The sequence below is a fragment of the Sminthopsis crassicaudata genome, chromosome 3 (assembly GCF_048593235.1).
Source record: "Sminthopsis crassicaudata isolate SCR6 chromosome 3, ASM4859323v1, whole genome shotgun sequence".
NCBI classification, from domain to species: Eukaryota; Metazoa; Chordata; class Mammalia; order Dasyuromorphia; family Dasyuridae; genus Sminthopsis; species Sminthopsis crassicaudata.
Genome location: NC_133619.1, coordinates 372,500,531 through 372,528,408, shown reverse-complemented (window position 1 = coordinate 372,528,408; position 27,878 = coordinate 372,500,531). Strand labels below are relative to the sequence as shown.

General features: G+C 37.2%; 2 protein-coding genes across 6 annotated transcripts in view; both read left to right on the top strand.

Moving 5' to 3' along the window:
- The window catches only part of NCKAP5 (NCK associated protein 5), a 939,808-nt gene extending 930,790 nt beyond the window's left edge, over positions 1-9,018 (top strand). For 4 of the 5 annotated variants that reach the window (XM_074301873.1, XM_074301870.1, XM_074301872.1 and 1 more), the window contains one exon: positions 7,534-9,018. In XM_074301873.1, coding sequence (XP_074157974.1) covers positions 7,534-7,815 — 282 coding nt within the window. In that variant the 3' untranslated portion in view covers positions 7,816-9,018. The remainder of the gene's footprint in view (positions 1-7,533) is intronic. The other variant, XM_074301874.1, reaches the window with a different exon arrangement.
- A 1,952-nt stretch (positions 9,019-10,970) lies between these two features.
- The window catches only part of LYPD1 (LY6/PLAUR domain containing 1), a 34,967-nt gene continuing 18,059 nt past the window's right edge, over positions 10,971-27,878 (top strand). Inside the window, exons 1-2 of the mRNA XM_074301869.1 lie at positions 10,971-11,289; positions 12,943-13,077. Coding sequence (XP_074157970.1) covers positions 11,238-11,289; positions 12,943-13,077 — 187 coding nt within the window. The 5' untranslated portion in view covers positions 10,971-11,237. The remainder of the gene's footprint in view (positions 11,290-12,942; positions 13,078-27,878) is intronic.

Genomic DNA, 27,878 nt, shown 5'->3' with positions numbered 1-27,878 from the left:
TACAGGGAGAAAGTAATTATCCAAGTAGAAATTTGACTAGGTTGCCAGGGTTAGTGCCACAGTCTTGTGAAAAGCATGAAAGGGTGTTAAGCAGTCATCAAAGGTCATCCACTCCATTTTTTAGTGTCTGTATCTTCAGAGCAGCACCTCCAACATGGCAATAAATGATAAGGTAGAGAGATTAAATGAGGACAGAGAAGCAGTCCTCACTATATCTCCCTTGATTTTTGTCAATGGCCTGCCTCTGCCAGTACTATTTAGGGTAAAACTTGAAATAGGGCAGAGACTTTATTTCGGTTTCTTGGCTACTTTCTCAGTCCCAGATTCTTCCCTGGTTCTATCTTTCTGTAAATTATTAAGAAGACCACCCTCAGGGTAATATCTTTAGGTTTAACCAAATGCCCAAGATTTGATTAATCATGACTTTGTAAACAAGTCCAAGATCAGTATAGCAAGGAAAGAGTCAACCTTAGAATCTGGAGGACCTGGGTTCAGTCCATTCTTAAGGTGGGTCTAAGGACCACCCTTAGGTCATATCTTCAGGTTTAACCAAATGTCCAAGACTGGATTAATCATGCCCTTGTAAACTACGCCAAGATCAGTTAGCAAGTAAAAAGTCAACCTTAGAGTTTAGAGGACCTATGTTCAGTCCATTCTTCTGACATAAAGGGACTATGTAACCCAGGACAAGCAGCTATTTAATCTCTTAATTTTTCTGAGCAACTCTCTTGGTTTCTGAATTACAAAGTCCCTCAGTAGAGGGACTTCTTTTACCAGAATTTCTATATCAGCAAAATCATGGGCCTGATCCATATATCACTCACCTACCTCTATACATACTTTCTCTTGTGAGCTGCCTCCTTTTCTCTACCAAGTTATGTCTTTCTTTCTTTTTTTTTTTCAACTAATACAAGTATCCCCACCCCAATCTGGCTCACTTGGGGATGGAGGAAGGAGAAAAAAAGGGAAGGAGAGAGGAAGGGAAGGTGGGAGGAACTAGAGAAAGGAGGAAGGAGGGAAGGAGAGAGGAAAAGAAGAAAGGAACTGCAAGGTTTTGCAAGGGTGAATGTTGAGAACTATCTTTGCATGTAAAAATAAAAAAGCTATTAATAAAAAAGATCTTCTATAAATGTCTTTACATATAAACTTTTTTCCCTATCTTTAATGTTTTTGAGGCACAAATGTAGTGATAATATCACTTCCATTCCTTCAAAATTCTCAATATTTATTGCTTCCAACAAGCCTTTACTGCTTATCCCCAACTCTGATTGCAATAAGGTTAATTACACTAGTATCCTCTCAATTTTTGGGGTATATCACAAGTAAGACTTGTTAGCAAGCCCAATGATAGGCACTTACTTTCTAAAAAGAATGAAGTTGAATATGTGCAGCAATGAATAATGAATTCATAATTTAGTGTCCAGTTTACATTGCCATTACTAACCCTAACCAATTGTTCCTTTGGACTAAAGTAGCTTACCTTTATTAAAAACATTAATCCCTACCTAGTGTATTTAAAATTCATAATCAGGTTTTAATTTCTTTATCCTACATTTTAGCAGAATAAAGGCTTATCTTTTTTTTCTAAAAATCATAGTCAAAGGATATAGTCGCATTTGAAGTAATAAATTATTCCTCCCATAAACTATAAATGAACTAATGTGTTAATCGGCTAATTATTCCTCCCTACTGTGAACTTTAGGTTCTGTTTGCTTTCTAACTATAAAATATAAAACCTTATGTCTGTAGTTATTATGCATATATTTTGTGATTTTGTTTCTATAATTTGTGTTCTTATATAATTGCATTTTATATGCCCTATTTTAGCTATCCCATTATATGCTCTCCAACGGCAAGAACCATATCTTCTTCCTTCTCTAGTGCCTAGAATAGCTAGGGTTCTAATTGTATTCTGGATGTTGTTGACTGGACGTGTGAAATGATGAAACATTTTTGATTGACATTCTGGAATTTCAGTCTCAAGCCCACCAACTATGAAAGTGTGCACATCCTTTACTCTTATCTCATTTGCTCTATTTATAAAATAAGCTGGAGAAGTAAATGGCAAACCACTTCAGTATCTTTGCCAAGAAAAACCTAAATGGAGTCACAAAATATAGAGGGAAAAAATTAAACAACAAAATAACAACTTTAAGACTTTCAAGTTGTCGGAAAGGTGGAAGAGACTTTCCTGATATAGGAATTTCCTAAATCATTGAAATCACAGGTCTAATATCTATTCCCATTGATGCCTATCCTCAATAACATCTATTGTCTCAATCTCAAAATATTATTGACAGATTTGAAGACTCAAAGAATACACACACACACACACATGCATGTTGTGTATGTGTGTAGTATTTTCCAAACTTTGGAATATTAAAAAAAAAATCAATTTGTGTCAAGGAGAGGCACTGTGGTATAATGAATAGAGCTGACATCAAGCACAGTCATACCTCTAACATTGATTGTGCAACCCTGAGAACCTCATTTAATCTCATTTCCCAGGCATCTCTTTATGTCTACAAGTAGCACAATAAACCCTGATTTATAGTGATAGCAGAAGTTTGCTGACTTGACATTGCCTGTACAAATGAAGTCATGTGTCTGAACAAATATAAATATATATTAGTATTGAATATATGTTAATATAAATATCTCATGTTTCAAAGAATTAATAATTTTTGTTTGGGCATTGCTTATAATTGGAAACAGGATAATAGATAAGAAGTCCAAAAGACAGTCTGAAATGAAATGGCCAATGGTTAAATGTCTGGCTCCATCATTCTAGTATCTTCTGGTACTAGAATGAATTCTAATTAATGAATCAATAATTATTTATTGAGCACATCCTTTACTGTGAGTGATTTTGGTAGGAGGGATATGCAAAAGAATAGAAGAGTAGGCAGTTGGACACACAAGTAACAGATATTCATGAAATAAATAGAGAATAAAAGTTGTATTGCTATATTGTGATGTACAAATTTGAGCAGTAAAAACAATAAGTGCTATAGAAGATCAGTATGAGTTTAAAAGGCTTTAAGGAGGAAGTAAAATTTGAGATAAGTCTTGAAGAATAGGAGAATAAAAATAAGCAAAGGTTGGGGGAAAGCATTCTAGAGAGGAGAAATAATTACAATAAATGCTTTTGACACATCAGATCAGGATGTAGTAGAAAAAGCAATAGCAACCACAGACATTTACTAAGTACCTAGTAAGCATAGATACTGAAGAAGACATAAGGTCTTTCTATGATCTGATCCTCTTAATGGAGCTTTTTTAAAATTTTAAAATAGTAGAGAACTAATTCACAAACACAGGTAGCTGTAATATGCAATATTATATAATCAGTTTACTAAAAAATTGAAAAACACACTGTGATGCCTTAGCAAGAAATTATTACTAACCAGAAATCTCAAGGAAGTTTTCCTGAAGACTGTGACATTTGATTGGGTTTTAAAGAAAGATGAGGTGGGGGGCGGGGGGAGGAAGTAGGTAGAAATTTATCAGGTAAACAGGGAGGAAAACAGTACATCCTCAGACTAGGAAATTATAAGCAATGATAGGTATCTGGGGTCATACAGTAGTAATCAAATTTGACTAAAGAGTTCATGGAAGGGAATTATTAAATAAGACTGGGGGGGAAGGTGGTCCTGGTACTTGTAAAGAATATTGAAGGCCAGGTAGAAAAGTTTGAAATTTTCTCACTAGTCAATAAGGAGGCACTGAGCAGTCCAAATCTCCATGCAAGAAAAAAAAAGCATTTTGCCAGCCCTATAAAGAAGAGACGAGGGTGAAAAGAGTGGAGAAGAGAAAACACATTATGAGATAACAGTCTAAGCAAATGCCAATAAACTGGGATATGGTAACATTGGGCATAGAGAGGTGAGGAAAGAGAAAGATGAGGTAGAACTATCAGACCTGATGACTGGGCATGTGAAATGAGAGAAAAAGTCAAGAGCAATTTCAGGATTGTGATCATAGAAGAAAAGGTAAATGTTGGTATCATAGATAGTCTATGAGGGGGGGAAGGAAATGTTTCTAAGTGGAAAAAGAGGAGAAATAGGTTAAATGGGGAGAGTGATAATAATGGTAAATAGTGAATTTGGAGTCAGGGCATCTTTAATCACAATTAAGTTACTTAGGACCTATATGATCTTGGGCAAGTCACTCATTCTTTTTATTGCCCATTTCCTTATCTATAAAATGAAAGGAGTGGAATAGATAAATACTTAAGATATGATCTATATCTAGATCCATGAGCTAATTTTTGGACATTTTCACTAATTGAAATATACAAAATTAGAAATGGACATTAAAATGATTTACAAAGAAGTGGTAGTCAAAGCTATTGATGTCAATGAAACTATCAAGTGACAATATGTAAAACAGAAGAGAATAAAGAGGGACCATTGGGAAACCAATAACTTTTATAAAGGAGACCAAAAGGAGAACTAGTGAAGACAGAGCAGGAGTATTTATAGGGATAGAAAATGTATATTCTATATAAGTCTAATGTATATGAAGAGGAGGACAAAAAAAAGTATTTAGTAGATGGGTCAACAGTATCAAAAGCTATAGAGGTCATAGGGCATGGACACTAAGCAAAAGCCATTGGATATACTTATCAGACACTTTGAGACTCTTAATAAAGCAGCTACAGTGAAATGTTAGAAAAAGAAGCTACTAATTTCAAGGTAATAAAAGAAAATTAGATAATGAAGAAGTAGAGGCATCATATATAAATACATTTTTTACAGTTTCCTGCAAATGGAAGAAGAAAAATTGGGGCAACTATTGGAAAGATCTATAAGACAGAAGGAAAGGAAGATCTGAATCTGTTTTAGACAGATAAAAATCTTCCAGTTGCCAGAAAAAAATCAAATATACATAAAAGAAAAGACATTCAAGCAATTCAAGCAAGGTACTGAACTAATAAGAAGAAAATAATATTAAGGAACAAGTAAAGGGATTAGTGAGGGATATCTTCTTTTTGTGATGGAAGGAAAGGAAGCAATGAACTTTTTACTTAGACTTATATTAATTCCCAGTTCTGTCATTTTAAAATTATATAATCCTGAGGACAAGCTTAACTTCTTTGAACCTCGCTGTCTTCATCTATAACATAGGAATAAAAATACTTGTACTAATAAGCTATGGTTAGTAAGGAGATTAAAGAAGATATTGGAAAGGAAAATATTTTTAAAACTGTAAAGTGTTATAAATGAATTATTTGATTCAGCACAAGAATTTTCTAACTCGTCTGATAAAGATATATGTGTATTTTAATAAAAAGTCCTTTAAACCCATTCAAGTATGTGAATGACCTCTAAAAGTTTTAAATGAAGTTACTTTGTGATTACTGAGCTGCTTTTCTATAATTACCCTGTAATTCTCTAATCTATTCTGTGAACCTGCTTCTAGTTTCATGTGACAGAAAAAATTAGCTCTTCCCATAATATCACATACTATATGTTGTTTGAATAATGAAATATCATCCACCTCAGTGCTCTATTTTTTTTTCTTTTAGAAACATACCACCTTACTAAAAGAATATAACTATTTCATTATTGGGTATGGCTTCTGAAAATTGGATCCATTGAGTGGGAAGAACTGTATTATGGTGTGAAAAGTACCTTTCCTCTGTTTTAGTTCAGTAAAGATACCTTGATTTATAATCAAAGACCAGGCCATTTAGAAGCAAAGTAACTTTGGGCAGGTAACCTAATAGGTCTGGGCCTATAAGTTACCTTGTCTGTAAAATAATTGTTGAATTAGATGACTTTCAAGCTCCCTTGCAACTTGAATTCTTTGAGTCTATGGATATTGACTTTAGAATCAGAGGGCAGAGCTTCAAATCCCAGCTCTATCATTTACTATTTTTATATCCAGAGACAATTCATTATTACCTCTACAAGCTTCAGTTTCTTCATATGCAAAATGGGAAGGAAATAAACTTGGCTCTAAATGTAAGATCATATACCATGTAAGTATTTATTTTCATGGCTCCCCCACCTGGAGGTTTACAGAATTTCATCCTTCTAACTCAGATATAGCCATAAAATTAGAGATTGGACTGGTTAGACTTTTGGTATGGACACACAATTCTAGCACAGCAGTCAGTCAAAAGGCTACTCTTTGCTACACAGTAACTAAACAAAAAAGATAACAGATCTGTCCATTATGAGTTCACATAGGAAACTACAAGAAGCAGCATATACCGAGTATGATCATAAGAATTAGGCTAATCCCTCCTTCCCTTCCCCTCTCAACACATACCCCTTTCCTTGTATTTATTGGAAATGCAAAGTATCAGGTAATTTTTCATTTTTCTAAGTTAAAAGATCCTCCTGAAATTCTGGATTCTATGTTTGGTGTTCAGTTTTCCCTTACATTGTTTCCTTGCATTTACCTTGTAACATTGATTAATAGAAAGATTTATATACAAGGAAAATTTTGATCAGGGTAGTCAAATTTGTGATCAATATTATTAAGCCAAAATTTTTGAATCCTATTTGTTAATTACAAAATATTTTAATCACTAGAACTCCATCCTCACTTTTGCCTTCGCCTTATGTGGAGGTTAGCAATAAGGTGGTTGATGGGGGCAGGGGAGGCAGGGGTCACTCAGTAAGGACTGTCTTCCAGATTCTTATTCCCTATTAATTTCTTTGTCATTCCTACTTCTCTACCCTGCAGGCCAGAGCCATAAGGGCAATTGACTTTATTCTAGTTGAGTCACTAATCTCCTTCAAGTTTAGAGGATTTCACTGAATGGGGGACTGTTTTTATAAAGGCAGTGTTTCATAGAGACTTAGATCTCTCCAATTATATTCCACAATTATCCCTAGCTGAAATAAGAGGACCTGCAAGAAGATAGGGGCTCTGTCCAAACCTCATTACTATGCTGTCCACCAAGGTTTCTTTAGGGCTTTGCATCTTGAAAAGGATGGGGAAACAGAGACTACTTGAACAGAGATCTGTCTAGAAATTAGATGTGCATGTGTGCAAGCACAAGGATATAGTCCAGACATGGTATATTAGACACAGAAAATGAAACACTATTTCTACAAGCAAATATGTATCTAAATTTTATGGCAGCTTTATAGAGTTTATGCTTTTTAAAAAACCACAGAAGTTTCTAACTTTTGGAACTAATCCAATGTCCTTTCTTGTGTGGAAATACTTATCCAATAAAATTAACTGAAAGGAAGTCAAAAACTCTGAGTAAGAAAAATAAGGCAATTTACATGAACAAATTTCAAATTCAGCCATTTAAAATGAAATTAAGTGGCACTTAACTGTTTTGCAAATTGGGACCTATTTGTCTCAGTAAAATGATTAAAGCCCTGATTTATCCCCCAAAATTGACTTCATTATTACATCTAATTATGCTAGAAGATAGTTAAAGGCTTGTAAGTGCAATCTATCCCTTTAAAACTGTACTTTGCCCAGACAATAATTGAATATTGGAGAATATAACTTGATTTTCCCAAGAAATATGTTTCTAATATTTTCCCTTTTTTATTGCAGAAATTGAAACAAGTTGAAGAAACAAAAGAAGATTCTGAGAATAGATTATCTAAAATTTCCCTGGAGTCGCTCAATAAACTTAACAGCAATAGTGTGATTTTATTAGAAAAAGAGAAGAACTGTCTGAATAAGGTTGAAAGACAAAGGGAAGAAAAAGGGAAAAATGAAGATGCATCTTTAAAGAGCTCCAATAGGCCTGGTGTCGATAATTTGGAGTCTTTAAGTGATTCTTTATATGATAGCTTCTCTTCCTGTGCAAGTCAAGGTTCAAATGATGTATAAAAGACTTTTTCCCCCCAAGTGGGCTGTGAACAGAGCACTTAAGAAACTGGGAAAAAATAAAATAAAAAATAAAATATACTATTGAAACAACACAGCGGAAATTTTAAGATTCACAGCAGGCTGCTCTCTGGCTTACTTCCATGACACAGCAATAAAGACAGACTGCATTTGTTGTGGTGCATGAGGATAAAAGAAAAATATACACAGGACACAAAAGTCTTAATTTTGCACTTTTTTGAATACTTGTACAGAAGTTGTAAATTTTGGGGGGAAAGATTATATTTGTAGCAAAAAAAAAAAAAAATGACAGCAATAAACTGGTGCCATGCTCTTGAAAGAACAGGTTACTAACCTCCTTAAGCTGATGTTAATATTAACAAAAACTTTTAGTTGAAAATTTTTTTTAAATGTTTATTCTTCTAGTCTGAAAACTGTATGTAGGGACACTGCTTAAACAAAAAAACTGAGCCTCCTAAAATACATTAAGCAATATGGTAATTTCCATTTTGAAATATTAATTTGGTAAAAGTTTTGATTTTTGTGAAATTTCAGAGTTTTTACTAGAATAATTCAAGCTCGGAGTTACCATAATTATCCATATTTCTAACACAAGCATAAAAGGAGTCTGGAGTGAAGTCCTGATTGAAAGGAAAAGTACTGTTCCTAAAAATGTATTACCTCTAAGATCTTGCAACTTCCCAAACATAGTCATTTTATTTTCTGTTTCTGAATATAACAATTTTTACTTTTACCTTCAGCTCCAATTTGATCTCAATTCAGTCAGTTCTGAGCTTCCAGAAATCAAACAGCTCATTTTCAATTTATAATTTTTTAATCAAAAAAAATTGGTGCTAAAAAAATAAACTTTCATATCCATTTTTTTTCTACAAAGACTGTTTATATGTAAGGATAAAATCTATTTCAAAGGTTATGTGTATTTTTTCTAGATGTGAACTATTTATAACTGCTTTTGTACATGAACCTGTAAACTAGGTATAATGGAAATATTTCTAGAATCTATGTGGTTACTTTAGCACATGTTCATTTTTAAAAAATATATTGTATGATCAGTGTTATTCGATTAATTTGTGCAATTTATTCTATTTGGATTTTATCTCAAGTGACAATTGTGTAATTTTTCTTGTCTTTCTGACTTTTAAAAATTATTTTGCATTTCATTTCTTAATAAAAAGGCTTTTCATACACAGTAGCAAGTAAGCTTAAAGGATTTTAAAAAGGCTACTAAAAACAGACAGGAGCTATTTGAATGATGACACCCATGCCCTCACAATGAATCCCATAAAGAATATTGGCCATCTTGCTCCAGAGATGGAGAAGAATGGAGCCAATAACGCAATGCATTTCCGTTTCTCAGTGGAGTTAACCATACAGGAATAAAAGGGGCGGGGGAGGGAAAGGGGGCACTGAAGAGAAAAGAAGAGCCAGGTGTAGACGTGGAACTATTACTCCAGAGAAAAGAAAAGCCAGGTATAGACGTGGAACTATTACCTCAGAAAAATTGCATGAAAGTAATTTAAACCCAATTCAAAACGTGCAGGTCATACCAGATGGGAAATAAATGATCAACGTTCAGGTTTGTGGTCACCCCCCTCAAAGATGGACAGGGGGGAGGGAGGGGCCAGGAGGATAGTAGAAGAGCGAAAAGCTATTTCCAGAAAAATCGAATGTCCCTGGGGTTTCCAAAAAAAAAAAAAAAAAAAAAAAAAAAAAAAAAATGGGATGTGTGCGTGAGGTTTGGGGAGGGGAGGTGGATCGTGAGGAGAAAGGGGACCGGAGATCGGTCTCAGACAGCGTGCTGCGACAAGAGCAAAGAAGGGCGGGGGTGCGGGGGAGTGCAGGCAGTTTACTGTCTGGGCGAAGCTTGCCTGCCCCAGAGAGCCAGAGGGAAGGATCTCGCAGGATAGAGTGGCACGGAATGCCAACCCACTTTCACCAATTGCTGTCTTGAGCGGGGATGGAGCGGTAGAGGGGAGGAAGCGAGTCTCAATAAAAGCACAGTTGATTTTTCTACAGCTCTTTCCTCATCTTTAGATAAGAGAGTGCCCCAAAGTCTTAGGGAAGAGGAGCGGGAGAGGGTGATGGAAAGAAAAATGATTTTAGGAGACCTATTCTCAACTCTCTACGCCACCCCCGCCCCCATCAGACTTCAATTTAATTGGTAGCAGGAGGCATTTAGGTCCGTGGACTACAGCCTCCTAAACCAAGAGACTAGAGGACCCAGACAGAGCACAACGCGTGAGGGGCTTAAAGAAGGGAGGACAGAAGCCAGTACCCAGGCAGGGGATAGCCTGGCTAGACGCAGCTCCGCAAGCAAGCTCCCACAGCCGAGTCCTGCCAAAGGAAAGGACTAAAGGAAGAGGAGGGGCTGAAGGGTGTGTGAAGAGGGTCGAGAAGGCCGATCGGCAAGGAGTTAATACCGAGACAGCTTCACGCGGGGATGGGCAACTTTCACAGAGTAGAATCCTCTCTCTTCCTTTTCAAAGCCCGTTTCTGGTCTTTCCTCTGAGGTCCGTTCTCCGTCTGTCCGGCGAAGTAATCATGATTCTCCCTAGGATGTGCCTCTCGCTTCTTTTGGGAAGCCAGGCTAAGTCCCTTTAGAAGGGCTGCCCCAGCAGGCACACAGAGTGAAGGAGTGAGCTGAGAAATGTTATACCGATATGGACATACGAACACCACACACACACACACACACACACACACACACACACACACACACACACACACACACACGCTTGCGCGCGCCTTTCCCTACCGGCGACCTCCCTGTCCTCTCCACTCGCTTCACTGTCTAGGATAGACGGATAGGAGCTTCACCTGCTGCATCTTTTCTATCTACTCATACAATCCCTTCTCAAGTCCCCGAGCTTTTTATCTAGAAAAACTTTCACCGCCCCCTCCCCTCCCATTCGGAGAAAGGAGGAGGAAGGATGGAAAGTAGGAAAAGAAAAGGGGTGGGATAGCGCTGGGGCTGGATGGCACCAGCCCTCCCCGCGCCCCCACCCCCACCCCAACTCTGCTGCCGTCACGTGGTGCTTGTAATGGGAGGTGGGAAGAAGAGGAGAGACTTTTTTTTTTTGGGTGCTCTGGCTCTCCGGGTAGTTTCCTTCACTATCAGCTGCAAACTCCTGAGGCGCGGCACTCCGCGGAGACAGCCAAAGCAAGCAGAGCGAGCAGAGCGCGCAGAGCTCGGAACACGAAGATTGGAGCCCGGGAGCGGCGAGCCCGGAGCCCAGAGCCGGGCAATGCGGGCTCTGCTGGCTGCACCTGGGGCTTCTCTTCGTGGTGGCGGCGGCGGTAACACAAACGGCTGCAGCGTGGGCCATATCAAAAGCAGCAGGAGCCGCCACAATCGGTGCAGTCTCTGATGCACCTTCCGCTCCCAGCCTGGCGGCTCCGAGAGGATGTGGTTCCTCGGTATCGTTACTACTTTTGGGGGATTGTTTTTGCTTCCAGGTAAGACACACACACACACATTATCTTTCTCCCGACTCTCCTCCTCTCTTGCCAGTAGAACCCACCTGCTTATCTGATTGCGTTCATTGCTCCGGCTTCAGAGGGGGAGTTTTGTTGCCGCGTTAGTTATTCAGAGGTGCTAGCCTGGGAAAGTCTCCAACTCCCTCACTAAGAGATCAGGAGAATGAAGAGAAGGAGGGAAAAGAGAAGGAGGAAAAAAATCAAGTCCGTTGGGTTCCTCTGTATTGGAGAATGAATTCACTGGGCATCTAGGATAGGACTCGGGGATGTGGAGGGAGAGAGCGAGACTGAGTGAGGAAATAGTCTCATTATCTGCAATGGTGGTAGAAAAGAGCCCTCCCACAATCCCCCAAGATCTTCAAACCGTTGCAAAGTTATTCTTCATTCAACAGCCTGTGGGAGTAGCGTAGCGGACAGGTGAGCAAAGCACCAAGAACCCCCAGCCGCTTTAGGTCCCTGGTCTGAATTATTGCATTTAAGGGAAGAGGGAATATACGTAGGAATTGGGGTGGAGGAAGAGAAGGAAACATACCGTAGGAGGGTTTCAGGTCTCATTTCCCCTAAAACAGATAAGTAGAGGCTTCCAGACTTGACCAGATTAGCTAGACTGTAGAGATTGCAAGACGGCAGTTTCCCTCTTTTCCGGACTGACTTGTTTACAATTCCCCCACGACACCCAAAAAAGAAAAAAAGAAATCTCTGCAATGTAATAGAGGCAGAAAAACTCCTTTGATCCTGATTTCGGACTGCTGACCCCTTCAACGAATGTGCCATTACCGGAGGCGCAGCATCGTAAAGGCACGGGGAGGACAGGGCGAGGCTGTGTAGATGCACTGCACCCCCCACCCCAAATCCTGATTGTAAGCTTGTCCCTTCCGCGCTGCAACACGTTAGGATGTCGGGGATACATCAACTAGATTTCTTAGTAATGGACAACATAGGGAGCCAATCCCTTTTGTGGGACCGCGGGATCTGGAAAGCAGCGGGGCTTGGGGGACCGACGGGGGCGCTGCAAGATCGCTGCATGGAACCAGACAGACGTCTACTTGCCAATTCTTGGGGGGAATGTAAAATCCCATTATGACCTTTAAATATGCACATAATATGTATGTGTACATGTACATATATAAATACACATATATGTATATATATATATATATATATATATATGCGCTTTAAGAGTCGTCCTGCACATTAATTTTGCATAAGGCCAAAAGAATAACTCCTGTGTAATCAATTAGCTGTTAAATGAATTGATGGTGATGAGTGGAGACTTGCTGCTCTTTTCACATCCTACCCTCCCAGGGCCCAGTACCTCATTTCACTTTTTGATGGTCTTTTGACGTCTTTAAGAACGGAGTGGGAGAACCGAAATGCTGGGGGAGGGGAGCAAAGGGGGAGACTGGGGAAATAGACCAAATTTCTGGAACCCTTGTTGTCTTGGTTGCCCCCTGGCGGCTCAAGTCTTATTATCCCTTTGGTGCTTTGGGCTGCTCTGGTCTTGGAATTAGATCCATTCACTTCGCTTTAGGGGGGGAGTGAATTACTTTTTGTTTATTTGGGATCAGTACCTTCAGGGTGAGACAAAGACACCTTGCTATATTTCCCCATGATGATTGTCTGTTCCTCCAGGTTTTGCTCTCCAGATCCAGTGTTATCAGTGTGAAGAATTCCAGTTGGATGATTGCTCCTCCCCTGAGTTCATTGTGAATTGTACGGTTAATGTTCAAGATACTTGTCAGAAAGAAGTAATGGAACAAAGTTCTGGTAAGACTCCAAAGATTCTTTAGTTCCCCAGATAAAGTTCTTAAATTACCATAAAGAGGACTGACTTTGATTTTACTAGCTCTTTGTGGTTATCACATTTAGTTTTAAAAGACTGAGGAAAAGAAGAGTTGGAAGTTACTTTAATTTCATTAGAGTTAATTACCAGGGCTTTTCCTCTGGGGACATGGGAGAGAGTGTTAATTTAAATTACTGGCTCTTTGATCTTGGTATTTATTTAGGTGACCACCCTATGCTAAAGGATGATCACAAGTGAGGGAAATATATGAATATGCCAGCTTCTTCCATGAGCAACTAGATGGTGGGATGTGAGACATGTCAAACTGAAATATAGAGCCAGTTGAAGTTCCCCAGAGGTCAGTGCTTGAAAAATGAGTTTTGTCATAGAAACACACAATATTTCTTTGAAGAAAGCTGTAGGATCTTTATTTAATTTTAGAACTAATGCATCAATTTCCAGTCACAAATTGGCAAAATCTTTCAAAGGGAAGCAACTCTCAATCCCCATCTCCCAATCAGTGTTGATAGATTGATTGTAAAGAGCCCTGTAATGTTAAAGAGGGAAGGGAGGATCCTATTTGAGCAGCCTTTGACTATAGTGCTGAAATCTTTCCCACCTGCCTTTGCTTAAAGACTCACTCTTAGGTTAGAACCATTCCCCAGAAATCCTCTAAAACTTAAGGTTGCTTCCATCAGCCTGAGTAGCTGAGGTTCTTTGATTAGGACCTGCTACTGGCTTGTATTCCCAGGTGAAATCCATGTACTGAAACTTGGATCCTTTTAATGAATATCATCAAATCCAGTCTCTTATAAGAAATTTCAGTGAGTCAAATTCAATTAGGAAATATCAAGTTGGAAGGTTATTATTGGTAAGCAACAATTTGGTGAAAATAAGTAAGAAAACAGTTTTGTAGACTTTAAAGTGCTTTAAAATAGTGTTCTTAATTAATCTAATATCTTACTAATTACTGGCTACTGTCCCCTTGACTGAACTCTTACATTTTCCTCTCTGGGAACCATAGCCCCTAATCTGAAGGGAACTGGATGAAAGAAGGCAAAATGTGACTTTCAAATGAAAATGAAAGGCTGGAAATTAGAAACTAAGTTGTCAAGGGAGGGAGGTAAATAGTATTCCCTGAGGAATTTTTTAGGAATTTCTTATCCAGTTTGCAATCCAATCAATCTAATCCAATCATTTCCTTGTTTACTGATGATTTGTAATTTTGATGTTGGGGTATACTGTTTCTGAGTACTTGATTCTTATATCACAGCTAGAATCCAGGTCTGTTCCCCCCAAAAAATGTTTCTAGAGACTTTAAGAGAAAAATTACTGGTGTAAGAAATATGTCCTGAGGGGAAGTTGTTGAGTTTTGTGGTATTCAGTTTCAGTATTCGTTTTATGTTTTAAAAATTACATTGGGAATGAGTTTCTAGCATAATAGGTCATTTTGATTAAGTGTTTCTTTGTCACTTGTGTTTAACTGGTCATTATTTGAACATTTTGTTTGAAGAATAATTTGCCATTCTCATACCAAGGGGGATTTGGTGACTTTAGATGGTGTCACTAGCTCTGGATTCTTCACTGGTGATTATTAATGGTTGGAGCAGTAGTTTAAAGTCAAACAAAATAGGATTTCTAGTGGAGAGCTTTAGGCAGTCCTTCAGAGTCTTTTAGAATTGCCTCTTTGGGTGCTATTATCTTGAATCTGGTTGAGATAGAGATTAGAGAAAAAGAGAGGAAAGTCAAATGAACAGAAATAAAACCACAAGAAATATCCCTTTTCAGGGAGAAGTTGGTACTCTTGAAAAAGAATGTCCAAGGATAATAATTTATATTTGATATTCAATGTACTTCTTGATTTCCTTCTCATGACTAGCCAAAAAAGGAAAATGAGGCCTGATTTAAACATAGGGAAAATCTGCCAGAAGAAAGATATGCAATTTTCTGCTAACATTAGAGGTGAATAGTAGAAACAGGATTCTAGATTTAGGATTGGAAGGGAATTTAGAGGTCATCTCATTCTTTGCCCTCATTTTACAGATGAGGAAACTGAAAGCCAGAGAGATGAAGTGACTTGCTCTATGTCACACAAAAGTCTGTGATTAAAATAGGATCTCTGGCTTTAAATGAAGCATTTTTTTCATTATGCCATATTAGGGCAATTTCCCCCTAAACCAGCTTGTCCTACAGGATTTTTTTTTTTTTTTTTTTTTTTTTTTTTTTTTTTTTTTACTGGGTTTATAGATGTGGGCCATAGGAATTAGAACTGGAGGAGAAGAGGAAGAGAGAGTGTGTAAATCACATGACCTACTGGACTATTCTTTGAGAGTTATTATCTTTTTCTGCCATAAAGTAGAAAAAGTCAAACAGATTCATGAGCCAAAGATATGAGTAATAAGTGGGAAAGCCAGGGCTAGGTAGCTCTGTGTGCACAAAGATGAAACTGTTCTAGAACAGTTAAGTTTCAAACTTAAGTTTGAAACTTGAATATAGTCTTTCTGCATTAAATGATGATAAAGAGAATGAAAACTCCTCACATGAATGGAATTCTAAGCCATTTATTTCAACTTAACTAGGATGTCACTGGGTAAAAAGGAAATTTCTTCATACTAAATTCCTTACAATCTAACCCCCAGTTGCCCTTTCACTGCTAGACCTATTGCTTAAGCTTTTCTATGGCAATCTATATCCTAGCAACTCACACAATTTTTTTGTCACTGTTAGGAAGAAAGATTTTAAAAGATTAATAAATAGTTATGAAAATTATGTAACATTGCTTTAAGAACTGCAGAATTTGAAGACCCCTTAGAGATCATCCATTTTAACACTATAGTCTGATAGGTACAGAAACTAAAACCCAATGTATTTTGGCTCAGATCACCCAAGGTAGCTAATTATCAATTAAGCAATTAGAACTCAGTCTAGCAAGTGTCTTCTATGCTATAATAAATTGTCAACAGCCTTTACCACCGTGTTGTACTGTGAGAACTTCAAGAATTTTAGCATTCTATAACCTGGAGGCCATTAGATTTATTAGGCTGACTGGCATTTTTTTTAAACTCCTGAATATATGTAGCAGATACAATTTTTCTCCCATAAAGAGAAATTGCGGAACCTCAAATGATTTTGAAAATTGTGCTTGTTGTACATAGCAGTCTTCATAGATATAGAGACTGAGACTTTAAGTTGACTAAAGAGAGGGAAAGTAGAAAATTGTAAATCTTTCCAAATCAAATAGATTTGACATTAAGCAATAATGAAAGAATTTCCCTTTCAAAAAATACCAATGAAATGTGTAAAGGCCTTCATTCAGTCCTCTCTAGATTAAGTCTGCAAACTCGGCTCTTAGGAATTTTGAAGCTGGGACATTTGATTTTCACTTGGACAGTATGTTTAAAATTAAAGTTAACCTTTACCTATTTCCCAGAATGACAGTCCTATTAGGCATTGGGATTATTTTTTTCCTCTGGTCTTTGCTCTCTATTCTTTCCCTGAGTCTGATGATAATATGGCACAAGATCAGACAAAGGGAAGGCTTGGTTCATCATTTTTACTGGTTTTACTAATTGATATTTAAATTTCTGATTTAAATGACTGATTCTCCCATATAGTGTATTTATTAAGTTAACATCTCCTTACTAATATATCTAATCATTTCATTTCTTTAGTTCACACTTATTGAAAGTGACAAAGTATTTCAAATATTGATTTTCATTTCACAGAATACTCCTCAAGTTTGAATTTTTAACCTGGTATATAAAGAATGTGAATTTGCATTTATTTTGACAGTGTAATCTTGTAATTAGAAGTTTTTCCTCTTGACTAGATACAGTGAAAGGAGTATAATTTAATTTTTATAGATTAGCCAATTTCTGCCCAAGTGAAATATAGCTGTATTGATGAACAAAATGTTACTGGTTTTCCCAAGCCTTATTTAAAAGTTAAGTAATAGTATATTGAGAAGAAAGTCTAGGGTCAGAATCGGAAGTCCAATCGATCTCTTTACCCATCCTTTGTAATATGCATTAATCTATTTGTCTGTTTTGCAATAGAAGGGTTACTGATTTACATGCTCTGATGTGTTTACATTAAAGCTATATAAGTAATGAGTATTTTCCATAAGAATTTGTTAGTTCTCATTAAGTTAAGCAGGGATGACTCTGGGCCTTGTGCCATTTTTTTTTTTTTTTTTTAATGTTCTCTCAAACGCTATATAAAAGACAAACAAGTATAAGGACATTATCCCATGTGGATATTTGTTCCTTTATTTGAAACAAAAAGTCCTCTATAACTGATGCATGGAACTAGAATAATAACTATACCTTGTTCTTTGAATCCTTGCCTTCTATAATCTCCTAATAAGTCTTAAAATAAAGGGGGAAAATGTTTTAGGCTTTTTATTGGGGGGGATTGCAGTAATGAATGTTATAATTTAGTATCTTTTTAACTGCAATTCTTTCTTTTTTGAGTTAGCCAAATATAATTTATATAATACCTGTTTAAAAAAAAAAAAAAACACCTTTAATTTCTAAGTTGGGGGAAAAGCCTATTTCAATCTGCCTCTTATGTAAGTTCTCAGAATGCCAGTTTCTTAATAGATAGATTCCCTGTAGGTGCAAATTGGTTCTTAACATTTTCTTAGAGCAATTTAAGGGGTATTACTATTGAAATCTATTAGTCTTCCTGTTTTTCTCTAGCCTCTGTTGCCACTACTTTTTTTTTTTTTTTTTTTCCATTCTTCTTTGTCTCTGGCCCTCTGTTCCCATCCTCTTCTTCAACACTTCCTTTTACCAAACATATTCATTCCAGGTAGCTCAGCTGACAAAGTTCAAAGGAATAATCTATCTGTTTGGTTTGGAAAGGAAGATTAATGTGGCCTCAAAAAATCCCAGAAACATATGCCAAGATATATATTCTTCCATATTCATGCTAGTCTTGTTAATTAGATATTATTGTTTTGCACAATAAAATTACTAATTACATGAGACTAAGATTCCACACAGTACCAACATCCTTATTTCATTTTCCCTGTGGGACAAGAAGTTTTGCCTACTATTTTTCCTCTTAAAGAAAGAGATAAATATTTTTTCACTTTCTTTATGGGAGAAATAGCTGGCTTTGGGAGAAGAATTTGAAGATAGAATATCAAATACCTTTAGTCCCATGGACTCTTCTATAAGTGATGCATTTGCTTATATTAACTTTGCAGCTGAAAAAGCAGCCAGTAATGACTTCCAACTTCTGTAGACGAAATGTTTGAAGATTGATCCTTATTCTCCCTTAACACTAATTCCTCCCACAAAGATTTCATGAAAGCATCAGTCATTGATGGTTTTCATAATGAATTTAAACAGAGAGGCTTCAAAGCTGATACTTTCCCAAGTGCAAATGGAAAGAAGTTAAGAAAACAAAACACACGATCCTCTTTTAACTTAGGAAGCAAAATCTGGCTCCCTTATATGTCTTATGGAAAAACCTTGAGATCTGTAATGCCTCTCTCTTTATATACCTTCTGAAATGTTAAAGATGATTTTTGCTGTGATACTTACATTTGGCAGTTATGTTCTAGCCAAACACCACACTGTTCCCCTCCCTCCCCATCTCAAATTTTCACTCGTTTTTAACTCTCTACTCAATTTTTTCATTTTAATCTTCTCAATTTGAAATTCTACCATTTAAGAATTCATTTGAATTAATAAACATCCTCTTTTAAAAAATGAAAATACCCCTGGGCAAGTATTCAGAGTCATTAGTCATTTCCCTTAATGTAAATTAGTTCATTTGGTTTCTTCTTTTCCTAATACTTAAATGAGCTCACCAGGACTGAAAAAATGGGAGTTTTGATGGGATGGAAGATAGATCATTAATTCTGAAGCATGGAATACTTTGGAGGGAGATAGTTAGGTTAGCAAGATAGCATTGAGAAGCTGATTATCTGATAGACTAAATAGAAGTGTTCAAAGAAAAGTAGGATGATATTGAAGATGACCTCTACTTCAAAATTGTTTCCATGGTCAATTCTGTACCCACAAAATCAGTGAGCAGCTCTCTTCCTTCCTACATTTCTTGGTCCTCCTGCCAGAACCCAAACCTCACTAGGTTTTAACTACATTATATGTTAACTAGCCCTGGATGAGTCTAGGAATTTATATATATATATATATATATATGTATATATGTGTCTGATATGTAATGTATATATAATTTTAGTTATGTAAATATATGTGCTTGCATCAAATATGTTTTTATTTTTAACTGAAAATGTCCTACTTTCAAATAAATAACATAGCAACAAATTTTTAATATCCTGTACTCAGCAAGGAAAAAGAAGATTCCGTTTCTAATTCTTTCTCTGTAGTAATTTTATTATTTAATCTTAACAAAATCACTGAATACTGGGTTTGGTTAGCCCTGAGATAGCTGTGATATAAGCAGATAAGAGTACCCAACTAGAAGTCAGAAAGATCTGAATTCAAATGTTGCCTCAGATACTTAATAAGCATGTGAACCTGAACAAATTGCTTAATGCCTCTCTCTCTCTCTGTCTGTGTGTATGTGTCTGTGTCTCTCTGTGTGTGTCTGTGTGTGTCTCCGTGTCTCTGTGTGTTTATCTGTCTCTGTCTCTCTTTCTCTGTGTGTGTCTCCCTGCCTCTCTCTCTCTCTCTCTCTCTGTCTCTCTCTCTCTCTCTCTCTCTCTCTCTCTCTCTCTCTCTCTCTCTCTCTGTCTCTCTGTCTCTCTGTCTCTCTGTCTCTCTGTCTCTCTGTCTCTCTGTCTCTCTCTCTGTCTCTCTGTCTCTCTCTCTGTCTCTCTGTCTCTCTGTCTCTGTCTCTCTGTCTCTCTGTCTCTGTCTCTGTCTCTGTCTCTCTCTCTCTCTGTCTCTCTGTCTCTCTGTCTCTCTGTCTCTGTCTCTGTCTCTCTCTCTCTCTCTCTCTCTCTCTCTCTCTCTCTCTCTCTCTCTCTGTGTGTGTGTGTGTGTGTGTGTGTGTGTGTGTGTGTGTGTGTCTCTGTCTCCTCTTCTGAAAAAAAAAAAAAAGGAGGGAATAATATTAGCATCTACTTCACAAGATTGTTGAGAGGAGTTCATGAGATAAGTGATATAGATAAAGCACATTTTAAACATTTCTGTAAAGTCAGGAAATTGACCCATACATGTGAGAATATAGTGAGATGGTCTCTAAGGTCTCATCCAGTTGTAAATCCTATAATTCTATGTGATAAAAGGAGTAGAATTTGTTTGTTTCTTAAATAAATCATTGTAAAAGCTTAAGGAAATTAGATGTTTCAGTTCTAATTAATCCAGAAAGACTCATCCTAAAATTTAAAATGAACTGGTATTCCTGGGAGTCATTTCTTGGTCTATTTCATAAATATTTTCTAAAGGAGTTTCCTAAAGGTTATCTAAAAGAGCCAAATAATTTAGGAGGAACCTAAGTGGCTCAGTGAATGTAGTGCTTGGCCTAAAGTCGGGAAGACCTGAATTCAAATGTATCCTCAGAGACTTAAGAACTGTGTGATTCTGGGTAGGTCATTTAATCCACAGGAGAAGGAAGCAACAAACTTATCTAGTTATCTTTGCTAATAAAACCTGATAATGGAGTCATGAAGAGTCTGAAATGTATAACACACACACACCTCCCTCCTCACTAAAAGAGCTATTAATTACATGTGAAAAAGAAGACTTCTATAAAACTTGGATTTTGGAATTGGAGAACCAAGCAATAGGTACAGTGCCTTATATGTTATTCCCACAACTTAATTAAATTCTAAAGTCCCCATATTATGTGTGAATTGTAACCACAAGGCATATGCCCTCTCCATAGCAAAATGACTCCTTTTTAATATAAAGAATTGTAAAAGTTTAGCATAATCATAGTCACACTATTATACCTTGCAGATATAAGTTTTATAAAGATAAATTTAGCTGGCCTCCAAGGCATCAGCTAAGCCTATATTCATATAAATAAGTTTAGGGGAACCCAAGGTACCACCTGAGCTCACCCCAGATAAACCTCCTTCCCCTCTCCTTAGACATAGTTAAATCCTTCTTAATTGTATAAAACCCCATGGTTTTGTCCACCTATCATCCAGCCTATGCCATAGCAAACCAGCAGTTTAGTAACTGAGGCAGACTTGCCATAGGACATGGGAGCCTCTCTGACTGCCCAAGCCACAATCTGACCTTGCTGGCCATATTAATGGGGTGACCCCATACCTTTGTGCAGTCTGACTCTCCTTCCTCAGGAGTAAATCTCCACATAATGGGGAGCAGTGACCTGGCTTTGCTAGCAGCTTAATGGGACCTTCTCATACTCCTGGAATTGTAGACAACTCTGAGCAGATTTCACCTAAACCTGGCCTTAGGCAATCAATTTACGCCTGCTGGTCCAATAAACATGTTGTCTAGAGCATCACTTTAGACTGGATCTGAGTCATTCCCAGCTGCAGCACCTCCTATCCCACAAGTCTGATGCAACTGCCCAACTGAACAACAGTTCTAGGGCACTAGACTTCGAGTCAAGAAGACTTGCAAATTCTGGTCCAGAAATTTGGCAGGGTGACAAGGGGCACTTCACTTAACAGCTGAGTCTCAATTTCCTCCTTTGTAAAATGAGGATATTGGGATTAATTTCAAAAGATGCTGTCAACTCTTGTCTACTTTTTCTACTCGTGACCCCTTTTCCCCAATAAATTTTTACACAATCCTGGGCATGTAGTTATATAAAATAGGTATACAAAATCAAACATTTATTGATCATAATCATAATTTTGCAACCTCCTCTCAGATTTTACCCGATTTCAAATGGAGTCACAACCTACAGTTTAAGAAGTTTTGGTCTAGAATTCTTTAATACTATTACTCATTCGATTTTTGTTTCCCATTCTGAGGGAATCTGTGTGTTTTTGTGTGTGCATAAAAACATAGGGACATACACATACATGTATACATATGTGTATTGCATATACATATAGTATGTGTGTATACATACAGAGAGAGAATATATGAATTGTTTTGAGATATTGCATTCCTCTCAGTTCTTCAAGATTCTAGGGAGAATTCTTAAGGTCTGCAGACTTTTCCCCAGGTTAGAAAGTGGGCCAATATTTAGTGACCCTTTGTCTCCCTGCTTTCCTTTCCTTCTAAGCCTCAAACTGATCAAATTTGCTGAGTTAATCTCTAAAGCTTCTAAGATGAGAGCAGGCGCCTCTAGGATTCCTAAAGCCTTGTTTCATGATTTCCTGGTAACTACTTTTGCTACACTGCATCGATTTAACTCCCTTAAGATACAGAGGGTCTCCAGGGTTATGGCTGTTTTCCTCAGGATAACTAAAGCTCTTAAGGGTGGGTGATCCCATGCAAGGCATCTGGCCACAAGTAGAACCTATAGTTATAAAGGAGCTTTAGTCATTCTATTTCTGCTGATGTTAAGAGAGAATGAAAAGAGAATCTTCTAACTGGCTATAATAAGACTTGTAGTTTTAAAGAGAAATTAAAATCACACATCTTGGTTTTTAAAAGTTGATTTAATAATCTCTTTCCACATATCATTTGATTTTCCTCTGCCAAATCATTGTCTTGACAATGTCTAGACAAGTAACTGACCTCTTTGGAGGTAGGAAATGAGACTTTCTTCTGTACTACGTCCTGTATAGTTGGACCCAGGATCTATCCTTGTGAAGCTTCTGTTCTGAGTATACATATATGTTTGCATTGCAGGGGGGGGGATATTTTTGTTAGAAAAACATCTGTACTTCCTATTCTATGGGCCTAGATAAAGACAAAATATGCAACCTGCCTGCTTCATGTAAATCCATGATGAATCAGCTTGCAAGTGAACAAAAGAATTATGGCATATGCTGTTAATTCACTCTATATGGAGTAAACTTGGGCCTTAGCTGTATTACAAATCAGAAACTATTTTCACATGCCAAAGCTGTAGGGCATGTTCTCTTATTAATAAATTGCCTCCAATCTTTCGATTGCCTCCAACACTACAAAGCAAGCAGAGATGAACTGAATTAAATACATTAGATAAGGTGAAACCATGGAGAGCTTGTAATAAATTGCTTTTTTAAAGTACTTTTAAATACAATAAGGCAATGATGGTTCAAACAGTTGATTTCAAGTGGTTTATGACTTTGCAAACCATGGAAAGGATCCAGATGCGGAAGTGATGAAGTGTTGTATTATTTTAAGGAAGTTGTGATATTTGGTCCAGTGCATTTCATTTCTTACCAGACATGGACAATAGCTTTTTATGTTTTTCTATTTCTTGGACTTGTTTGAGAGAGATGTGGAACGAACAGAGATGGTGCCAGAGGCGGATGGCTCCTAACACGAAACACTTAGATTGCCATAGCCTGGCACACATTTTTCAAGTAATGTGAATTTCCAAAGTAGTTTACTGTGCCCTCCACCGAGACTTCTACAAAGAGCATCAACTGAAGCAGGTGTATTAAATGACACTTTGCAATGGGTTTTATGCACTATATTTTATTGCTTATGCAAAATTCAGCAAATCACTTGGGTCTTAGGGTAACTTCAGAGAGCTATTGCAACAAGAAAAGACTAAGAAGTTGACTAATGATGCCATTTCCCACCTCCTAAAGGGAGTATAGGGGAATCTCAACATCAAAGTCAGGATATGCTTCCTTAGAGCATTTCCCTACCCTTTGGAGGGAAAGATAGAGGGTGGGAGAAGTGCCTAAAGAATGATGACTTAGCTAAGTTTCTTTGAAGGGTGGAACAACTTTCCTGTTGCTCTGTCATTGTGTATTGGAAAGGAAAGACAGATGAAGCAAATCAGCAAACTGGCATTTTAAGTAAGGGGGAGCAAGTTAGGACTGGTGCTGAACAGAGGTGTTTGTGATTTAATTTTTAGGTTTTAACACAGATCTAGAGATAAAGAAAAAATGAAATACCTTGCTTATCCTTACTGGTCAAGAAGTAGCATTGACAGTTAACCTTACTCGGCATGCATAATGAGTGTAATGAAGGATAATGGTGGGGAAGTGAGGTCCGGTGGCAACTTCCTCAGCATGATATTCCCTAGGCCAGTAATTTCTTAAATGCTGATGCTAGGCTTGTTAGTGTTTCTGAGTAGTCTCCATTAATTATGTTAAACAGGAATGTTTAAATTTACTCTTCTCATTCAGAACCCAACTCAACACTCACTTCACAAAGGGCAAGTGCTGAAAGTTTATGACTTGTTGATACACTCAAGTGTATATGTATTTGTGTGTGAAATCTATTTCAGAACTAAGGTGGAGATTAAAACAGGTAGATTTATTATTGTAATCATTGAGCATATCCATTTTAAGGAGGTTGTACTGAAAAAGGGGAGTTACAAACCCCAGTCCATTTAAGCTTTTGAAAGGGTACCAGGGAGAGGTTAAGTGTTGTGCTTTCTCTGTAATGGTAATAGTAATGTCCCCAGTTTATGCCTCTTAGGAATGAATACCTGTCATTTATGGATCAATTGTCAAATGAACTTCTTCCCAAATCCTCACATTTCTCGGTGTACTCTACAAGCCAAACCAAATGTTTTGAACATTATTTTGAACAGAAGTGTTTCCAGCTGATGGATGCAGCTGTATGGAGTTAACAGCTGTGGTTATGAACACAAACACAAATACAGAGACACAGACATACCCCTACACCCAGATAACATTGCTATTTGAAGGATTTTGTGCCTTTATAGGAATTCTAAATTGAAAAATCATTATATTATTTGGAACTTTATTATCTTAAGTCAGCACTTTTCTGGACAAAAAAAAAGGAAATTCTTACAGAGTCATTTCTGGCAATCCTCACACCTTTGGACAATGGATTTGAGCACAAGTGTTGGAAATTGAAGGATGCCCTTTCTCATAAGGCCTCTTATGAAGGAAAGGTTGTGAATCATCAAGAGAGTGCTAACTTATCTCTATGGCAAAAGAAAATCATTTCCAAATAATCATATTTGGGCTGCATATTAGAAAGGGATTAGAGGAGAGAGTCCTTCCTTTAAGGTTTTAAATTTTATGTTATCCCTAGGGGATAGCTAGGTGGCACGATGGATACAATGCTGGTCCTGGAATTAAGAAGACCTAGTCCTGGAATCAAGAAGACCTATATTCCTGAGTTCAAATCCAGTCACAGAAATCTTTTAGTCTGTGACCCTGAGCAAGTCACTTAATCCTTTCTGCCTTAGTTTCCTCTTCATTAAATCAAGTTGGAGAAGAAAAGGGTGAAAAAACTTCAGAATAGTTTGTAAGAATAAGACATAACTGGAAAATGATGAAACATTATCATCCTTTGGGGAATAGCCTGAATTCCCAAGAATCTCATAATACTGGAAAGGACCAAGGAGAATATCTAGTATCCAGCCCTTATTTTCAAAATGGGAAAACTAAGACAGAGAGGTGACTTTTTCCAGGTTATCTAATCAGTTTGTGGCAAAGCTAAGTAGATAAGTCTTCTGACTGCTAATTTAGAAGATTCTCTCTTTCTGTTCAACCCTACATATTCCAGGTACCATTAAAATGTTGACATTTTTTCCCTTCAAATTTAATTTGAGACTGCTATTCTACAATTCCTGAATTTCTTAGAGAATTATTTACTTTTTCTTGTGGCCACATTCCTAAATGTTGTAAGAGAGAATCAAAAGGTTTATAGATTTAGGAATAGAAATTACCTCAGAAATAGTTTAGTCTAAATTCTCCCCTTCCCCACTTTAGAGAAATGAGGAAATTGACAAATTAAATGGCATGCCTAAAGTTACTCAGGTGACAGAATACATACCCAGGACTAGTTGAGTCCAAATCCAGCAATCTTTACACCTTAAGGATTGAGGAGAAATTCTACAGATTATCCACTCAATCCATTGATTTTACTGTAGCTATACTCTCCTCCTTTTCTAATTCTGACCCTATGGGAAATTACACATTGTCCTTTAGTCAACAATTCTTAGCTTCATATTTTCCAAATCCCAACCTTCCATTACTTCTGTCAGCCCCCTCCTTTGCTTTCTTTTTTTATTCATTGCCAAATAGAGGTAAAAGAAGTCATAAAACTCTGTTGACTGATCCACCTGAAATTTGTTGTTTAATCTCAACTATGCCTTAATTACCATAAAAAAATCCTTATATTCCTTCTCAGTTTATTATTTATCCCACTCATCATTAAGGTTATTCCAAACATTTATTTCTCTCTTTAAGCTCCCATCCCCACTACCTCCTCAGCTGAAGACTATTTTATATGGAAAATATTTGCCTCCAACTCTGTATTCTTCCTCTCCTCAGATGAACATCCCTGACCTAGTTTCTATTATCACTACCTCTTCTTTAGTTTCTCTCTTCTTGCCCTCTTCTGTGTCCCTTTCCCTCCATGATTGTCTCTGTCTTTTTTTCTTCCTGTACTATTTGTCTCTCTCTAACTCATCTCTTTCTCTCTATGGGTCTCTGTCACACATACTCTTATTTTCTGTGTCAATTTCTCTATCATTCTATGTCTCTTTGCCTTTGTTTCTCTGTGTGTCTCTCTCCAGCCTGTAAAATACCAATTTACTTAATTCTTGGGAGAAAAAATTTACTAGATCCTACCATGCTTCCTTTAGCTTCTTTTCCCATCTAAACTCCTTGAAAGAGCTATCTATACTTAATATCTCTTCCTTCTTCTATCCCCCTCTCCCTTTCCCTCTCCATCTCTGTTTCTATCAAAATTATGGTTTTTGACCTTATCATTCAACTGAAACTGTTCTCTCCAAAGTTGCCAGTAATTTCTTAATTGGGCAGTTAAGTAGAGCAGTAGATAGAACACTGGGCTTGGAATCAGGAAGATTCATTTTTCTAAATTCAAATCTGGCCTCAGACATTTACTAGTTATATGACTTGGGCAAGGCACTTGACCCTGTTTGCCTCAATTCTTCATCCTTAAAATGAGATAGAGGAGGAAATGGCAAACCTCTTCAGTATCTTTGCCAAGAAAGCTTCCAAATAGGGTCAGGAAGAGTCAGACATGACTGCAGAAACAACTAAATGAAATCTCTTAATTAACAAATTTAATAACCTTTTCTCAGTCCTAATCCAGCTTGACCTCTCTGCAGCATCTGACATTGTTAATCACTTTTCTTTTCTGTGGATTTTTTTTTTTTACATTGCTCTCTTGATTCTCCTGTATGATTACACCTTTAAAGTCTCTTTTCATTTAATTTTTGGTCTTGTCAGAATCACTAGTTGTGGATATAATATAGCGCTCTCTCTTTTAAACCCTCTTCTCTTTTCCTCTTACACCATTTCACTTGGTAATCTAATGAACTCTTACATGTTCAATTATCATCTCCATGCAGATAACTTCCAGGTCTATATATTCTACTCTAATATCTCTAGCCACATATCACCAAATTTGATGACCTGTTACATATTTTAGAATGGATATGCCATAGGAATCACATTATCTTTACCTTTCCTTCAAAGCTCACCCCTCTTTTGAACTTGCCAGTTACTGTCAAGGGCACTGCTATTTTTCTAGTTACCCAAAGTTTATAAGCTCAGTATCTTCTCTTAACTTTTCACTCTCAATCCACATATCCATTCAGAGGCCAAAATCTTGTCATTTTTATCTCCACAATCTCTCTCAGATTAGTAACTTTCTTTCCACTTCTACAACCCCAACCCTGCCTCAGGCCCTCATGGTATCTCAACATGAGTCATCTCTCCCACTTCAATCCATCTTTCACACAGTTGCCAAAGTGATTTTCCTAAAGTATACAGCTGACCATATCACTATTCTACTCAGCAAAT